General features: G+C 39.2%; 1 protein-coding gene across 10 annotated transcripts in view; it reads right to left on the bottom strand.

Annotated features, from left to right (window-relative positions):
* Positions 1 to 1,930: 1,930 nt before the first annotated feature.
* Imp (IGF-II mRNA-binding protein) overlaps positions 1,931 to 19,182 on the bottom strand; it is an 89,572-nt gene continuing 72,320 nt past the window's right edge. For 9 of the 10 annotated variants that reach the window (XM_046620673.2, XM_046620676.2, XM_046620675.2 and 6 more), the window contains 6 exons: positions 18,198 to 18,374; positions 16,266 to 16,646; positions 15,831 to 16,083; positions 14,224 to 14,583; positions 13,616 to 13,867; positions 1,931 to 12,900 (listed from right to left, as the gene is read on the bottom strand). In XM_046620673.2, the coding sequence (XP_046476629.1) occupies positions 12,571 to 12,900; positions 13,616 to 13,867; positions 14,224 to 14,583; positions 15,831 to 16,083; positions 16,266 to 16,646; positions 18,198 to 18,374 (1,753 nt within the window). In that variant the 3' untranslated portion in view covers positions 1,931 to 12,570. The remainder of the gene's footprint in view (positions 12,901 to 13,615; positions 13,868 to 14,223; positions 14,584 to 15,830; positions 16,084 to 16,265; positions 16,647 to 18,197; positions 18,375 to 19,182) is intronic. The other variant, XR_011176832.1, reaches the window with a different exon arrangement.

The raw sequence follows: 19,182 nt of genomic DNA, 5'->3' as shown, positions 1-19,182 counted from the left end.
ATATGTTATAATGTATGCCCCAATCCGGTCAGAGGCTGCAGATTCCGGCAGTAATTATATACAACTGCATTTTTTCTCTCTTTCTTTTTCCGTTTCTTCATTTTCTCTTACCGTGCGATTGAACTGTACTAGTTTATTGTTAATTCAAGATAACAACATTACAGCAGAGTGTTACGCGTAGGAAGTCGAAAGTCGATATTATTTTGGGTTCGTGCGTTATTAGAGTTAATGAGTCGCGAATAAAGGGTCATCTATTGAATAACACGCAGCCGTAATACCTGAAGCCTTCCCCCCGTTTCACTCGACGGTCCGCCGGTCGGTATTCAATAAATGACCCTGTATGCCATGTCCGTCGTATAATTTATGAATAGAGATGGATTTTTCTTCTTCGGTTGTTGCGTAGAATGAAAAAATTTACAGTTCAAGTATATTGTACAGCAATCGCAGTAAAATTGTTGCAGAATGAACGATTACGAATACGCATAATTATACAATTCATGATGACTTTTGTGCAATCGTAGTTACACGGACATATATATATATACATATATATATATATATATATATATATTGTATATCTATACGGTCTATGTAGCCTGTCTTACGAAACATTTCAATATCTGTTTCTATATATAGGAGTGTAGATAAACATCTGCATACACGTATAGGTCTATTTTTCGGCAATATTTCCGAATTCCTAATTCGGATCCATGACCCGACCTAATCCGAAATTAATTAACCAATCGGCCAAAAATTTCACACGGATTTGGCCTCGTCAATATCTACATAGATTCGTGTAACGTTAGATCTCCTAGAAATATACAGTGGTTATTGACAAGAATAGGAACGAAACGATCGAACAAACGAGTAAACGCTAACGGTAAAATTAAAATCCTACAAAGCAATGTTCGCGAATTACACCGGAACACAAAAAAAAAAAAAAGTGGTCTGTCAATTTGAACAGACCCGCCTACTTTTATGTATTTTGACGCGCTGAATCCGAATCTGAGGTCCGTTTGGTCCGTACACCGTTGAAATTTTGAGAAAAGTGCAAAAAACCGTAAAAAATGGAGAAAACTGTAGTTTTGGTGATAAAAAAAATTTCTAAATATAAATCATATAAGTTTTACATGTGATTCGATCCGCTGAGTATAAATCTGAAGTTTATTTTGCCTGTAGGCCCTTAAAAATATAAATAAATTGCAAAAAAACTCTAAAAATTGCTATAAATTGTATTTACAGTAATAAAAAAATTGGTTAAACATGGTTAAATTTATTTCTCACATATCGTGACGCACTAAATCCGAATAAAAAATCTGTTAACGTGAATCAGTTAGAAATTTACCAAAAATCGTTCAAAAAAGCATAGAAAGATAAGGTAAGGAACGAGCTTTATCGATATCAAGGGAAGTGGAATGTCAACATGATGGCATTCATTGATTTTTGCTGGACGCTGAAGAGAGAAGTAACGAAGGACAATAAAAAACGAAAGAGAAACCCGTTGCGTAGGTCATTTGAAGACAAAAGAGTTCGACACAAACGAAGAACAGCTTGAAATCGATAAAGCTCGTTCCTTACCTTATATTTCTATGCTTTTTTGAACGATTTTTGGTAAATTTCTGACTGATTCACGTTAACAGATTTTTTATTTGGATTTAGTGCATCACAATATGTGAGAAATAAATTTAATCAATGTAAATACAATTTATAGCAATTTTCAGGGAGTTTTTACAATTTATTTATAGTTTTAAAGGCCTACAGGCAAAATAAACTTCAGATTTATACTCAGCGGATCGAATCACAAGTAAAACTTATATGATTAATATTTATAATTTTTTTTATCACCAATACTGCAGTATTTTCCATATTTCGCGGTTTTTTTGCACTTTTCTCAAAATTTTGAGGGTGTACGGACCAAATGGACCTCAGATTCGGATTCAGCGCGTCAAAATACATAAAAGTAGGTGGGTCTGTTCAAATGTACAGAACACTTTTTTTTTGTTTTTTTTTGTCGGCCGGTGTTATCTAACGATATTAAGGCTATTGGAAATTTAACAAAAGAAACTCTCAGTACTTTGGTCATCCTTGTTTAGTAGCGAATTAAATTAAACGTCGCGTTAGACACTAGCTCAAGCGGTTAGATACCAAGTATTTTTTTCATACGGTACGTCAATTTGTAATTTTCGCCAACTAGTATTGGCAAACAGCAGCGTTATAGTTTCTTTATCAGAACAAAATGACGGTGGAAGTACAGGACATAATAATCCAAATGGGCAAATATGCGTCAGTTTTTTTCCCCTTGCACCATTTCTCATCTTACTTTCATTATTCACAAGTTTGTTTCTTGGATCTTATTTGTTTTCTCGGTATTATTACTATTATCATTATTTTTATTATTATTCCATGGAAAAAAGATCTTTCGAATTCACATGTGATACGTTCATTATATGGATAGCACTATTTTTCGAGTAAAAATTCAAGGAAGTACGGTGAAAATTACTTATCGGTACGTTAGAGTTAAATTCGCGAATATTCTCTGAATTTGTCACACACCGCAATGCCAGTAATTTTGACTGCGATACAGCGCTGTCCTCATAATTAACGTCGGGTATACGATTCCAACAAATTTTTTCCCCTGTATTGTTTTTGCTGTTGGTATTACTATTATTGTTGTTATTATTATTAATATTATTATCATATTACTATTATTACCATCATTAACGTGATCATTATCATCATCATTATTATTATTATTATTGTTGTTGTTGGGTTCTTGTTATTATTATTTGCATATCGTAAAAAATGGTGGTTTTGTGGTAACGGATGCATTTTCAATTCAGTAATGCTTACAACGTTCAACTCAATCGGCTAGAAACCTGTGTTCAATTTTTCTCCGCGACCAAGTTACGCGGAAACTAAAGTTTACCTACCGCTGAATTGAAGCGCAGGGCTCGTCGCGACAATGAATCGGGGGGGGGGGGGAGGGGGGCGGCCCGACGACACGCGTCACAGGGCCAATGTTTCAAGTCAGGTATTAAGAGTTCACAATTAACCCAAGATTCTTCGTAATTTAAACGACGACCCCGCGCTACCAAGCCGAATAAACGAACTGTCATTGTATATGATTTTGCGAATGCATTTTGGCTTTTAGTACCAACAGGGACATCGAGTCACGGACGTACATACGGAGTGGTTTGCTTTGCAAATGTAATTTCAGGAGTCGTCGCTGGATGCGACATATTTGCGATCCCAGCGATATAATAGGGTGCAATCGACCGACTCATCGTGCATGTGGGTTATTCGAAATTCCGGCAATCTTTTAATTCGCACGCCACTCGCCTGCGTCCCTAATATGTTACCTAAGCACTAATCTTATCACTATTATCCGAAACGAATTATACATTGCGATGTAATCTCTTCGAGGTGATCCATAACTATGAATTTATTACGTTTCATTTTTATACACCTTTATTGGTTTAATGATTATTCGTTTTTTTCTCTTTTGTCGTTTTGTAAATTTTTTTTTTCCTTCATATTTTCCATTTGCTTTTTCTCTCCAGTTTTCAACTGTCTTTTTGTCTAGAATCATTTTACCCCCAGCTCGTTGCTGCCTCTTGTCACGGTTCACAAACGAATCGTGCAGCGGAATCGAGACGCAGAACCCAGTAATACCGCATCGTGTTATTCAATAACTGTTTTTTTTTTTTTTGCCATCAATTCGTAGAATGCGGTATGTACCAAAGGATTTTTAACGTATATATTTTGTCCAAGTATAGGTATAGGTATAGGTATAGGTATAGGTATATGTATATTTAACACATGTAATATGTATGTGTGGATGTATGTAAGACAAGTGTAAGAGACCCGCGTAGTTTTCATAATGCCCATGCTGGCAGCAATAGGATAATAGAATATATTAAGGCTTGCATATTATTCACACATATCGATCAACAGATCTTTTCCCCGTTAATATTCTATTTCAATTATATGTATATAGATCAGGTTTCAACAATATTTCTCGTACGTGTGATATTACTATGTACACGTATAGCTATAGTAGTATTTTTAGCGATATCACCCTCTCTCTTCGCTTAACAACAATGCCCAGCAGTGTATTAATATAGGTAATTATAAGGCCTTCGATCTCTGCCAACTATTCACCTCGACATATTATATCATCACCGTTATATTACTTATATAGACGTACTAATGTGTATATGTATAATATCAATATGCATATAGGTATGTATGTATATGCAGTGTATAACATATATTGTAGAGTATAGAGTAATTTACACATACAAGGAACGAAGGAACGAAGGAACGAACGAGGGAACGGATGTTCTATACTGCGGGGTGAATGCCCAAAATTAATAATTATATATTATTATATATTATATATTAACACATGGCGTATGTACGTCCTTTGCAAGAATCTCGTCAAGAATGCCGTCTGTACCGATCGGTGATCTCCCTTTCGTTAATACTAAAATCCAAAATGTCACGTCGTCAATTTTCATACCGGACATTACGCATAAAGTATAGTAAAGTCACAGCATTTTGATTACATATTGTATTATAGGTCGCCATATCCATATCCACATCCATATCCGTAACGTAGTTCTGGTATGTACGTGTGTATGTGTGTATGTATGCATAGGTGTAACGAATCGCACGTTATACGTTGAAGCGGACCATGGGTATGCGTATAACGCGTACGTACAATTATCAGAAACTCGGGACGTAAAGTGTCGAAATGATATGGTTACCTATAAGCAACCGTCTCCTCATTCTCCCCGTGGGTATTTCAATCTGCACAATTGATATCTACGTATATGTATATTAATAAGTATCTACAGAGGTATAGTGTATAATATTATTATATAAATTCTATACGAACAGCGAAGTTCTAAACGATTCTCATGCCCGGTGTGCATACATGTAATCGATTCATGTCTGTTTAATTCCGGATCTTCGCGTATTACGAGCGCTCTTAAGTCAGCGGCAATGATAAAAAGTTGCTGCCTTGCTATCGTTATCATCGTTATTACTATTTGTCGATTGTTTTTTTATTTGAAGAAATTCACTTCAGACTCGTTCGGATAATTCCGATAAATATTTTACGCAATTTGTCGGTAATGGAGCCTCGAACGGCAAAGCAGGCATTTTCCAATCTTAAAATCATACATTCAGCCTTGTCGCGAAGCATTTGACAATGGCTGGAAGCAAATTCAAAATTCGGCGTGGCTCTGGTGGCGAAGCCAGATAATTCTTGCCAACAGAATGATAATGAGAAAAAGGATATGAAAATAGTACGTATCTGATAGCGCGTATGTGTAATACTCCGTCGTAAGGAATTACTATTTGTCAAAGCAGAGTGTGGCGATGTGTTTGTCGTGTCGAGAAAGAAAAAAAAAAAAAAGACAAACAGCACGCATGTGCACGCCGATCTCCGTTGCGGTGCTTCTTGCAGTTCAGCTCTGCAGCGGTAATGGAACAGAGCTCGATTTATTCTGAAGACTGGGCTTACGGTTCGATACCTTTTATGACATTCGCCTCCTACTTGTATGACCTGATAAATTTACGTCCGGCAAATTTTGCGCTAGGATGAATTTTCAGATAAGATTTCCACAAAATTATCTTATTGTTCGTTATATTCTTTTCCACGCACACTTTGCCAACTATATTATAAGTATTCCACGTTGTAAGATTTACAATTATCGCGTTTCATTTACTTTATCGGCTTGCCAAGCTCACTTTTTTTGTTTGAATAAGTTAACTAACGATCGTCCTCTAAACAGTTCAACGTCAGACATGCGATTACCAAAATATGAAGAAAAGAAAACTGGTCGGGGCTGCTACGACCAACCGTTCGAGAAATATGATTGGAAAAATATAAAAATGTGAGCCAGATAAAAGTTGCACTGATTGCTAGAATCTTGTCACGTTTCGAATGAAATATAATCCGTTCAATCATTTCAAAGCTGTCCTTATCCTTCACGTTTCCAAGCCGTGTTTACTTCGCGGACGTATAGGTACGACATGATAAAGTTATACTGTATGTTTCACCTGCTTTCTATACAAGCATGCAGACTTCGGATTATTTGAGTTAGGATATTTACCAGAGAAAGGAAAGTGAAAATCTGATGCAAGCTGGCATTTCCCCCCCTCCCCCTCGAAACCGTATACCAGCCCGGGTAATTTACCTCACGGAGTGAGCAGCCTATGTGGTATATGGTACGTTAAGATTCTCCTTTTATAGTTACGTATTTAAATATCATAGATACTAACGTTTAAATTTTTAGCAATTAAGTTTGTACATTTTCCTGGTATATATACTCAATACCACATTGTTTATTTTATTCTGTTAACTGTTAGTTTTTATGCTTATTTCTTAAATCCTTATTTGTATTTGTAGTTTATTCTCTTTAAGTATAATTTATAACTTTAAAATGTTTAAAATTATTATATATAATAATTTCTATGCTTCTTTTTCTTTTGTTTTCTTTTCTTTTTTTTTTTTATTTGTACATTTTTATGTATCGAGTGTGTTGTTCGTGTCTAAAATGCTGAGGTGAGGAGTTAGTTTTTTTTTTCCAAGATCTGGTTTCTCCGCTTTATACGGTCTAGTTTTTGTTTCGTTTTCTTGTATTAGTGTTCAAATCGTGGTGTTTTTAATGAAATTTTGCTGGTTCCTTGATGTCGCGGGTTTTCATACATATCGGGCATATCATTTCATTTTTATCCTTTGCTTTATGAGTTTAAGAATTAAGCTAGTAGTATGTACATTCAAAGGATTCGGAGCCTTCCTAATTCAAACGAAAGCATTGTATGGGGCAGATTTTTTTTTTAATTTCTATCACCATCATTTTGCTGTTGCTAGCGATTTTTTTTTCTTATTCCTCGAGAGATATGTCCTGAAAGAGAGTGAAATTTGAATGTAGAGTTATAGCTTTTTTTCCGTTGATTTTTCTCCTCTCATTCTCGAACGCATTACGCCACAGAGTGCAGAGACAATAATTCCACTATACCTTAACAAACCCTAATGTCACTACCCAAAGCCCACACAAGTTGTTCTCCTAGAAGGGTGAAACAAAGCGATTCGGTAGTAAACTTTGCCTTGTGACATAGTGCAGAGCTTTGCTTTATAGAATTAGGCGTTGTCACACGGCTCTCGCGATATATCGTTACATCAGCGATAAGGAATTACTAACCCTGCACGTATGCCTAATACATCGTATTATTTTGTGAGTGGATTAGATTTTGCGTAACGAAGCGATCATAATAAACATAGATTTGTCGAATGTAGAATATTAAATAGTTGTAAAGTTTGGACTATAACTTGATGCAGCTAATGGTACTCATATAACTGTCAATGTTTCATTGGGATGTAAATTTTTCAATGACGTGGAAGGAGGGTTAAAAATTGTTTTTCTTCTTTTTGTCTTTTCTTTTTTTGCTTCTTACGAGGCCTAAATGTTTTTTTCATTTCTTCAAATTTAACTGTGAATCAGACCGCAGTCGGCTTGCGGGCTGTGTTTAAGTTGATAACCATACGTGCCGTTGTGTCCGGCTGGATCTTCGATGAATTTGCGAGTTGTTGATGTTATCATGCTTGTTATTTGTTCCTTGGCACTGTATTTATTTTTTAGAATTTATTTAATTATTTATTCATATTTTTTTTCGCTTTTCTCGTTTTTTTCAAACATTTTTTATATTCGCGCTTGATAAATAAACTTGGCGGCCACACCAGCTATTGCGGCGACGGCTTAGAACCGTACCGGATGGGGGGCGTCCACGTTTCCCCAAGCTATCGGATCACATAAAACTGTGAGCCCGGCTAGGTTACCACGCAGGCGCCAGCCATCGTCAATTTACAAAACCGCCGCTACTAAAAACCGGTTTCATCACCGTATATATTATATTAAATATATTATACAATTTATCCGACTAAAAATCTCCTTTTGTTCCCACATAGTGCAAAAAGCTATGTGCCATTTCTTTCACGAATTTATCAATTCGTTTCTTTTTTTTTTTTTGTTTTTTAATTTTTTACGTTTAAATTTATATTAAAATTTCTCCTCGCATTTTTATTTTTATTCAATTACTTTTTTCAAATTGCAACGTGTGTTCTTCTTCCATTTTTTTTTTCTCTTAATATTTTTTAAACTTCATTAAGTTATTTGAAACATCTAGTTAGAGAAAAAAAAAAAAAAAAATTGAAAATAATCAATTAAAAAGAAAAAATAATTTCTTAAATGGAAAAAGGAAAAACCATATCAATAATAGTGAAAAAAAAAGAGAGATTCACTTGAAGATCTCCCCAACAATGTATCAAAAATAAACTTATATATTTTTTCTCCTTACTACTCTCTCTTAATTTTCATATCTCTTTTCGATAAAATTTCACTTATATTCAAATATCCCTTCCGTCTCAGACATGGTAACCGGAAGTTCCCAGGCGATGCGGAGCATGATGTAATAACTGATTAAAACACATCGCACGTAACGAAAATCAGTCTGCTGCTGCACCCACCCCGATAACCTGGTCAACTCCCGACTTCCGTTCACCCTCGTTATACTCTACCCCAAAACTTGCAGCCGTTTCCTTAAACTCGTATTTTAATCTTTGTACTAAGAGCGTACCACCGAGTCCCTTGGGCGGTTAATCGATACTCGAATAAGCCAGCGCAAAACTCTTTATTCATACATATATATGTATACTGGGGTTAATATATATGTATGTATGTATTATGCGACCGATGTAACCGCTTCTGGTGAAACGATGGATGGTACTTCAGTCCAATTTGGTACGGGAGTTTTCGGAAATCTTGTAAATCGCCAAAAAATCACCCGTTTGTATAATATGAAATCGAATGATTCATCCTCACCAGTCCCCCCTCATCGATATATAATTACGCAAATTTTTCAACATTTTTTTCGCATCCCTAACCGCTACTCCCCCATAAATCTTATACATATAATATAGTCGCTCGGGGCGCGAGGAACACAAGGTAGTTTGTAAACCTTACCCCGAATCCCGGATATCTTGGTTTAATCCGTAAATCCATTCATTTGGTTTTCTCGACTCGACATTGTTGGTAATTTTCCTGCCAATCGTTCCATTCCGACATAATACCAAATTTTTCACCGCGCAGCCGTATAAATAATATGTCGTCCAGAGGAATATTGATATTCTCATTCATCCCTCGCGCCACGCTGTATATATACAATACATTTGGCATGTACATATATTATACGTATACATATCCTTAATCGGTCATTTATTACTTATCATTAATAGTATAATTCGACACATGCTCACTCACACGTTATTACATTCATGATAAAATAAAAATCCCTGAAAGAATTGTAATGGCTGTTTCCTCCTCCCTATTCGCCTCGTGCATTAAACCGCCCATATATACACACACGTATATTATTTATACATATATTATACAGGCATAGTTGCTGATGTTCACATACATTTTTTCACGGCCGTACTTTCATATTGTACAATAGTCCTTAATTCGCATAGTGCCGACGGTATACACGTACATCTATGTGTACTAGTTATAGGCACGAAAATTTATGCCTGTATGCAAAAGGATAAAATGTACATCATTTTCGAAATCTTCCCGATTCCCGAATAACAGCGCGCACTCCAAACACCATAACAATTGTGCCTTGACATTTTTGAGTGTTTTCGTCGTTTGTCGTTGATGTTGTTGTTGCCATTTCTTTGTTTCTTCGTTATATTTATTGCTTTCTTACCCATCTTGTCTTTACCCACCAATTTTACTTGGTTTTTCTCCGAAAGGCTGTAGGGGCAGCTTTCTTCACGCACCGCGATAACAACATGTGTCAGTAGTGTGTAATGTTAACGGTGCGACATTTTCGTTGATCCATTCTCCGTTGCCCTCCTTGTTGGTCTTGACGATGACGTTGCTTCGGTTACTTTAACGCCAAGGTTCCACTTTGGTCCCCGGCAGCGTCTTCGCATGAGTGGAAAAATGGATATCCCAGCTGCAGCTGTTGCAAGGAACTCTCTCTTTGTTGGGTGATACATCAAGTCAACTTCCGCAATTTATAGGTAATGCGGTTTCATTTCGTCCTGTGAAGTCGAAGGTTTGTTTGTATAACTCTTCGTCACTTCTTTGGTATGGTGCTCCAGATGCGAAGGGCCCACGCGAAGAGTTTTCATTCTTATTGCTAAATAATCCTCGACGAATCAATCAATTAACCATCCATCCAATCAACCAATCAACCAACCAACCAACCAACCAACCAACCAACCAATCAACCAACCAACCTACCAACCAACCAACCAACCAACCAACCAAACAACCAACCAACCAACCAACCAACCAACCAACCAACCTACCAACCAACCAATCCGTCCGTCCGTCCATCCATCCATCCATCCATCCATTCGTCCGTCCGTCCGTCCGTCCGTCCGTCCGTCCGTCCGTCCGTCCGTCCGTCCGTCCGTCCGTCCGTCCATCCATCCATCCATCCATCCATCCATCCATCCATCCATCCATCCATCCATCCAGCCGTCCGTCTATCCGTCCATCCATTCATCCACCCATTGATTCATTCATTCGTCCAGCCCTCCCACCCTCTCTCTCATCGTCTGTGCATTCAGCCCGGTATTTCTTCAGATCGGCTCGTTTACAGCTTGCACATGATAGATTGGATCTTTCTTAACTCATCTGACAAATTTAGGGTGGTTGGGTAGGAGGAATTAATCTGATTGTTAGAAACAGAACGTCGGTATCGATGTCGGCAGACTGCAGCTGTTAGTTGGTTTAGTATATACAACGTGTATCTTTTGACATGTATGTGGGAGGGATTTCCACGGGAAATTAGTCAAATTTTCACAGCCAAGCGTATGTCGAGTACGAAATGGAAAGAAAAATTTAATTTTGAAATGATGCATCTGTTTCGGAGCCGTCCTAATTTTGGGAAGGAACGTCATGACAAAAACAGAAATGATAACAAAAAGAAAATTTCATCATGCTACGTAGTTTTTGCAATACAGAAATTTTTCCATTAACGCGAGCATTAATAATATTCGTATATCAGCACCAGGGGATGTTTATTTTCGACGATGAAAAAACTTATATTGTGAACCCATCGAACTAACAAGTGAATGTCGTTTCTGAACGTTGCGGCTACATCATGGTAGTTTCGCGTTTCAAAACGATTTCAAAGGTCTTGGAAGAATACTTATTCTGGCATCTTGGTGCACTGTGCCTGGAAAAATAAGCTTCTAAAAACTTCGAGTGGTTGTCATTCAAGTATTTGAAACAATGGACTCACGAAAATACTTAGAGACAAGTAATATTATCAAGAACTTCGTAGAATAGTGAAACGTGTTTATTTTCCGCCGTTTTTATCTCTAACGACTATTTAGGGAGATACATGCCAAGGTATGAAAAATTTGACACCCAGAGAACTTCGTATTCGAGTCCCACGTTTACTAAGAATTCTGTGTAGTAGTACCATTGAATTCCGTGGACTAGTACTTGAATTAGAAACGTTGTGAAAAACAACGTGGAAACCCCTATATACGCATGTGTACTTCTAGGTATGTATATGTATAGCTTGTACAGCGTTTTTTGGTCACCATTATTATAGCTGGTGTTTCTGCTGCTGCCGTCGTCATCATCGCCGTCGTCGCCGAGTTGTTGTTATTATTATTATTATTATTATTATTATTATTATTGTTATTATTAATGTTAAAATTATGATTAATGTGAATTCTATTATTAATATTATTATTTTTGTTGTTGTAGTTTATTTTATTATTAAAAATGTAATGTTACTTAAATTTTAGTTTAAAGTTACTTTAACGTTTCTCATTTTATTTGATATTCATTTTGTTTTGTTTCCGATCATTGTGTCATATTATTCATCTTTAATCGTTTGAATGAGGTAATAAGGTTGTGTGTATTTCATCATAAGCATCATCATGATCATCATCATCATAAGCATCATCTTTTTCATCATCATCCATCCATTATCATTCATCATCATAGTCATAATAATCCTCAACGGGGTGAATGCGTTACCAGTTTGAAATTTTTTCCTCCGTGTCTCTTCACCTTCATCAGCCCGCTAGTGCGGCAGAAAGCGACGGAGAGTGGTTGGCAGAAAGGGTAGGTTTCAAGGTCGGGGTCGGGACGGGATATAGTACAGTATAAAGGTAGGTGGTAATTTAAGACAGAAAGGTAGACGTGGAAAAAACGGAGATAGAATAGTGAGGACAGACACGTGTCACGTTATCCTCGTTATATGCATGTCACCTTTCTATATATTACGTAATATACATAGAGAACTGAGTTTGTAATTTCGCGGATTTTTTGAAATCTTCCAAGATACGAGTCCAACCATTCTTATTGTTAGGATACAGTTACGAAGCGTCCGTGTTGATTGTACGGACATTAAGCGTTTATCCGCGTATGCTTGTCGGGATTTCAAAATGGTAAAGATCACCCCGTGCGGGAAGAATGTTGGATACATAAATTGAGGCATTTGGTTGGCATCGGGTGATTTACTTCAACGTTACTGATTCTGTGGTGGTTGCTGTTGCTGTTGTTGCTGCTGTTGTTGCTGTTGCTGCTGCTGCTGCTGCTGCTGTTGTTGTTGTTGTTGTTGTTGTTGCTGTTGCGGTTGCTGCGTCGGTTGCTGTTGCTGCTGGTTGGTAGGGGAGGACGATCGCTGCTGCGACGACCCACCCTGTGACGTCGCGCTACCATCACGCCGAGAACGTGAACCACCGTCCTGGCTACCGCCACGACCAGCCCGCGGTCCACCTGTGGGGCCGATTCCTAGCGTTCCGGTACCTGGTGCTCCGGACTGTAGTACCATGGCGCGAATTCTCCGCTGTGCCGACTGAAATAAATAACCGATAAGTAAACGCGATGACACCTCGGTTGTACAGGTCTTGCCTCCAGATTGCTTTCTTGTTGTCGCTGACGTATTTTACGTTGCACATACTTCGTCGAGTCATCATTGCTGCTGCTAATTCATTTCGTGACTCAAAATATAAAATCAAAGACATAATATACGTCAATTTTCCAACGAACTATCGAGGGAAGTTTCGGTGACCGAGGATACTACGTATCGTTGAAATTTTTCTGCAATTTCGGCATGAAAATAACGCGGGTAAATCGAACCTTTATTTAAGAAAAAGTAATTAGATTTTTTAGTTGCAATTACGAATTATACAAGTCATAATTTTTGTCAATTTTTCAGTACTTTATAATGGGATGTAAAAATATGCGGAGCAATTTCGTCGGAATCTATGAGTATAGTATACAACCGACCAGGCATGTACAGAGCTGCATATTAACAGTTTTGCTTCGAGTGTAGCCATTTTTGGAAGAGATCTTGATTATTCTTGTGCTAAACAGCAAGTTGGATTGCGGTTGCATGATATGAGTGGTACAGGACATTCAAAAAGAAGCTTGCATTAAGGCACAAGCGATCTTCTTCGGACCGATTTCTTTTTCGAAACATCTTTTCCACCGACGACTAATACACACGATAATTTATGGATTTCATGAACATGAGAATTGAGCGGTCGAAAAACGAAGCGGATCATCACCTGAACAGAGAAGAATGGTCCGATGATGTGAACCGTCGTTTCCTCGTCGGCCTGTGGTGGCGTGGCCTGCTGTTCCGAGAGTTTGATGACACTTCCGGTGACACGTTGCAACTCCCTGACGTTTTGACCACCCTTTCCAATGATTCGACCAACTTGAGCACTCGGTACAAGGATCTCGATGGTAAGCCTGACATCCTCCGTACCGGCCACGAAACCCTCTTCCCTCATCTTCTCAAAGATTAAATACTGAGCCTGGAAGAGTCATTATTTGCGTGTCATATTCATGTGTATTTTCTGTGAATTTGTAAATCAAAAATTCAATTTTAATCCAAAATCTTATGTAAATAAAAAAAATGATAAGAATCTAAAATATGTCCAGAAAAAAAAGAACGTCACGCCGTTTGGCACCCCCCCCCCCCCCCCAAAAAAAAAAATTCATCGATTGAATGACCCCTGCGGAATGCATCGCAACATTTTATTCGACTGACATTTAATTTTTCACTCCTCATCGGCTACCACGTAACACCGTTTCACCCCCAAGGCCCCAGACATGTTCGTACATCGATAATTTAGGGAGTTGGTCGAATCGTTTCAACTATCGTTCTTACCTTCCACTGTGACTCTGGCGACCCAACGATTGTTACTTTCCTTTCAGTCTGTTGATCCGCGGGCTTGTCCTGTTCAAGCGGTGCAATTTTGACACTAGCACCCGAGAATCTTATGATGTTCCTTATGTGGGAACCCTTTGTTCCGATGATAGCGCCAACGCTGTTGTTGGGAATGTACAAGAAGGTCGTCTCCTGGGTGTCACCGGTCGGAACGCCGCCCTGCTGGGCTGGCATGCTCCCCTGGTACGGATACGGCGCTGGTCCGGAGCCGTAGAGACCCGGACCACGCGAACTGTACCCCATACCCGCGGTCGACATCATCGCCATCGGATGGAGTCCGGGGAACATCATGCTTTGGGGCTGTAACAACGGGTAACGGCGTCGACTGTCGGTTTTTTCCTCATTTCACGTATCACAACGCTTCGAAAAAGATATATCAATCATATATCAGATCTCGGCAGGTGTTCTCCGAATCAAGCTCGAATTCATCATTTGCCGATGGGGTCAAGGTCTCGTTTCACTATCTGTGTACGAACGTGGTTCGCATGGTTTTACAGCCTGGGCTGAGTATTTGGCATATTCTAATTTTGCGATAAGTAATTATGAATTCAATTTATTATTCAAGGAATCCACGAAGACTCTGTCTAACGATAAGAGTCAGAGTCTTTGGACGCTCAACGGTCGTTCATGGGTTGAAACCATCCGCGTCTTGTATCTCTTTTGCTTTGAATAATTGCGAAACATGAACGAAAATACCATAGAGACGAACATTGGATCGAACATAGACAATTTTATTGACTCGCAATTGAAGTGTTACATATAAGTTGCGTACGAGACAATGTGAGGATGTAACAAAAGTACATACATACATGTGAAAGAAACATAATGTGCGTACATAGTGCGCGTATTCGGCGGCTATAAAACGTACAATACGTGAGGTGCTCGTATACGAAGGCCGGTGTGGTCAAGGTGAAAAAACACAGAAAAGAAATATGAAGGACAGAAGTAAAATATAAGGATAGAAAAATTTATGCACACATTTCTTTGCCGGAATCGGATATGCAAATTGAAATGGTACTCCTTCACGTACTATTAAATACAGTGGTAATACATAGCAGTCTACCCCTAGGTAGCGACGCGGAGACGCGAATATTTTCCTAGTATCACACTAACCCCCGATGAGGACGAGGAGTTGCTACTTTTCCGAGACTTCGTACTCGATCCGGGCTGTTGGAAAGAAATGAGGTAACAAATTTCCCTGAGTTAGGTTAAAACATTTGTCTCTTGGTATACTGTTTGCTTGATGCTATTGCTGATTTTGAACTTCTGGATAACGGGCCACCTTGATATTTTTGCCCATAATGAACGATACGCCAGTTTCAACGGCTGTGCTAAGTTACGTAAATCCATGTAGTGAATTAGCGTAGTGCACCCGTTTGAATAAATGGTTGAAATTTGGTTTTCGAACTTGTGTACTCGGCAACCCAGCTTTGTTTTCCGCGTACACTTTGAGACAACGCAAGTCCGAAAAATCAAAGGGGTTCAAGGATACGGATGAGGAGAAAATATTTGAAGAAACAAGAGAGTGACGGTAAGAGTAAACTCACAGCCATAGCTTGAAGATCATTCTCGTAACTTTGACGGAGCTTGCTGGATATCATGGACTCAGCCTTGCTCATGTTCTCAATCGAACCCTTGACGGTGATGATGCGTTCCAGATTAAAGCTGTTGATATCGTTGATGCTGCTCACGGTTATCTTTGAGTCGGTATCCTGCATGATCCGTTTTATGGTGTTACCCCCTTTCCCAATAATGCGTCCGATAAGATTGTTGTGCGCAAGGATCTTCAGGGTTATCTCACTGTTTCAGGAAAATACGTACTTTTTTCAACGAAAACACCCTTCAGTCATGATCGAATACAGAATTAACCATCATTGATCACACTATTAATACCGAGTTCAATGGAATCGTTGGGCCAAATTCCCAACCGGAGCCTTAAGACCCCAAAAAAATCGTAACATAACGACGTGTAATCAACTTACCCCTTGTTAGTGTTGTTGGCTTCCTGCTGCATGACCTCGAGAATTTTTTTGCAAGCATTGGTGCAATTTTCAGGGTTTCCGTATATGGTGATGGCCTTCTCGAGGGAGCCAACGTTGTCTTTCCTGTGCACGTCGACGCGAGCGCGAGTCATCTGAGTTATCTGACGTATGGTGGAACCCTGTCGACCGATAATGGCACCTACCATGTCCGACTGAACCAGAATACGTAGAGGAAAGTCGGTCTGCCGTCCGGACCCAGGCAACCCCGAAAACGCGACTCCCCCGCGTTGGCTGCGTCCTCTCCGCCGATTCTCCGGGCTCGACATCTCCACCTTTAGCGGGTTGCCCTCGTACTCGTACCCATTCAACTGATTTACAGCCCTGAGAAGGTGAAAGAAATTCTTAGACCAAGCTTTCGACCGCTAGGTCTCACGTTACGGTGAACATTCATTTTGTCAGGTAATTTCGAAACTTGATTCGAATGCCAGGAGGTAGCTGTTTTTTTAGTCAAATATCTATCGATTCTCCAGCTACACGCTTCCTCATCGTCATTTTTAATTAATAGGCTACATGCGATTTAAAACAAACGTGTGCATATTCCGATTATTAAAGTGTGAAACGCAATATCATAACAATTTAAATCGGTCGCAATTTTGAATTGCCAGACCGTTTCACGACATTTCGATGTGAATAACCGAACAATTTTATGAGCAATGGTACAGTGGAATATACTAGGGCCATTTCAACAGTAAGTTTTCCATTTTTTTTTCTTTTTTCATCTTCCAATTAACAACATCTCTTGACTTCGTTGGAGGTAACAGGTAAACTTTATATTTGAGGTCCACTGACAATATTCAGAAAATTTAGCAGGCAAGCGACCCCGCAAAGCGATGCAGTATGGTCTTTGTAAAGGTGGACGCTCGTATTGTTGCGTTTATGCGTTTTCTTAGTAGAAAAGGCGAAAGTGCGGCGAAGATTCATCGGAAATTAACGTCTTTCCATGACGGACAATGAATGAGCATTCAAATGATTCGTCAGTAGCGTTCAACTTTTCAGAAAGGATGCGCAGATATGAATGACGAAAACGAGCACGAAATCCGAGCCGTAACAGATCTGCAAATCGGATCTTCGTCGTGCACACCCGTGCGTCATTCCGGAGAAGTTGAACGCCGTTGACGAATCGTTTGGATGCTTCTGCATTGTTTGTCATAAACAGAAGTCAATCTGGAATGAATCTACGCCGTTTTTTTACCTTCTGCGGCGAAAGCAAAGATACCGATACAGATTTGTGCAGTCAGACACGCCAAACAGAAGTACATGCGTCTATCTTTACAGGGAGCCAAATTGTAAGAATATCTTTAGTAGACTTCAATATAAATCTGATATGCACACAGAGCCTGATTAAAGTTGTTTGTTGTGAAAAAATAACGAAATTTAGTGTTGAAACGACCCTCGTATCACAAGTTCAAGGGTTTCGACTATTTTCTTCCCATCCCATACGATCATTTTGGGCTAATATGTTTTGTAGACTTTCTGAGTCTACGAAAAACTTGTCCAAGAAAGGAAAGGATCCTAACTGCCAGTGTACCCAAAGAAAAAGAAAAATGTCAAGTTTTAAAAAATATGGCGAAAGACTTGTTTTGAAAGACACATAATTCAAATAAATGAGGTTTAACTTGACAGTAAAAGTTGGTACATTTTTCGGATCACTTTTTGTTGAATCTATTAATACCTCTTTAAAGCCAAAAATATTTTTTGCCACCTTACTACTGCACCAAATTTGTTGTAATCAGGAGATCCTTTATCCGTGTGCAACCGAATGAGTTTAAAGACGTTATAAATATGCAAGCTTGACGTCAGGTAATCATCTCATGCCAATTGTCCTGCAATAAGTAAGTGTTATATCATAAGCCGTAGATCTAGGTTACATACTGTTGTGCTTGTTCTTGCGTCTCATAGCTGACCAGGACTGTTTGGGTGTTTGGATCTCGCGAGGAAAGTTTTTCCACGTTTTGGACCTGCCCGTACGTCGTTAGGAGTGGTTCGATGTCCTCGAACCTTGCGTGGGCTGGTAAGTTGCTCACCACGATCTTACCTCCGGAGCTGGAGCTGGAAGATGTAAGAAGCATTGTCACTCACACACGTCGCTATAAACAAATGCAGATAATAGATGTACCTGGAGCATGCAAGAACCGAGTTATTTGCGTGGTCAATGCTTCGTTCGTTACAGGGGTGCAGGTGGTCACTTAGAACTGAGAGTTCAACATTCTTTCCGAGCCTCTCGAATGGAGGTTTAGTGTTTTCAATACGCAATCACAGCCACACTTTGCATTGCGAAAGTAAAATTATCACGACTACCGCGTATGAGTAAAAACATAGGTATGCAGATGGAATCAAGCCTTCCTAAGCGAAAGTGAGACTGCGACTGTATTACATACAGGTAGTTGGTGAGTACTGCAGAGAACGGCGAGGGCGCCCAGGTGTATGAAGATACACAATGGATACACACAGGTCTGTACGACCCGCGTATCTACGGTGTTCCCTTTTCATTCATTTCAATCGACGCGGGCGGTGGCGTGCGTATTTACGTGCGTTACCCTCTCCTACCGGATAGGAGACCTTGCACGCGAGGAATCCTTATCGAGTCACATCGATGCACAATGCTCACGTAGGTACATGCTAGAATGCTAGGTGGTATTCAACGCACCGGGTTCAGAAAAAGGTTAGACTCATGGTTTCTCTGTTTCGTTAATTCGGTGCTCTCGTGCGGTTCGCCGATTTTGAACTGGCGTGGGGGGGGGATTACAGCATAAATGCCATCCGTGCCAATTATACGTGTACCCTATCCCTGTCGCACTAACGATACAGCTGAAGCTAGCGGCCAGAGTTAACAGCCAAATGTGTCAAACTCTTTGAA

Source organism: Neodiprion pinetum, chromosome 4, assembly GCF_021155775.2.
Source record: "Neodiprion pinetum isolate iyNeoPine1 chromosome 4, iyNeoPine1.2, whole genome shotgun sequence".
NCBI classification, from domain to species: domain Eukaryota; kingdom Metazoa; phylum Arthropoda; class Insecta; order Hymenoptera; family Diprionidae; genus Neodiprion; species Neodiprion pinetum.
The sequence above is the reverse complement of the archived record's forward strand: the minus strand, read 5'-3'. Positions and strand labels throughout refer to the sequence as shown.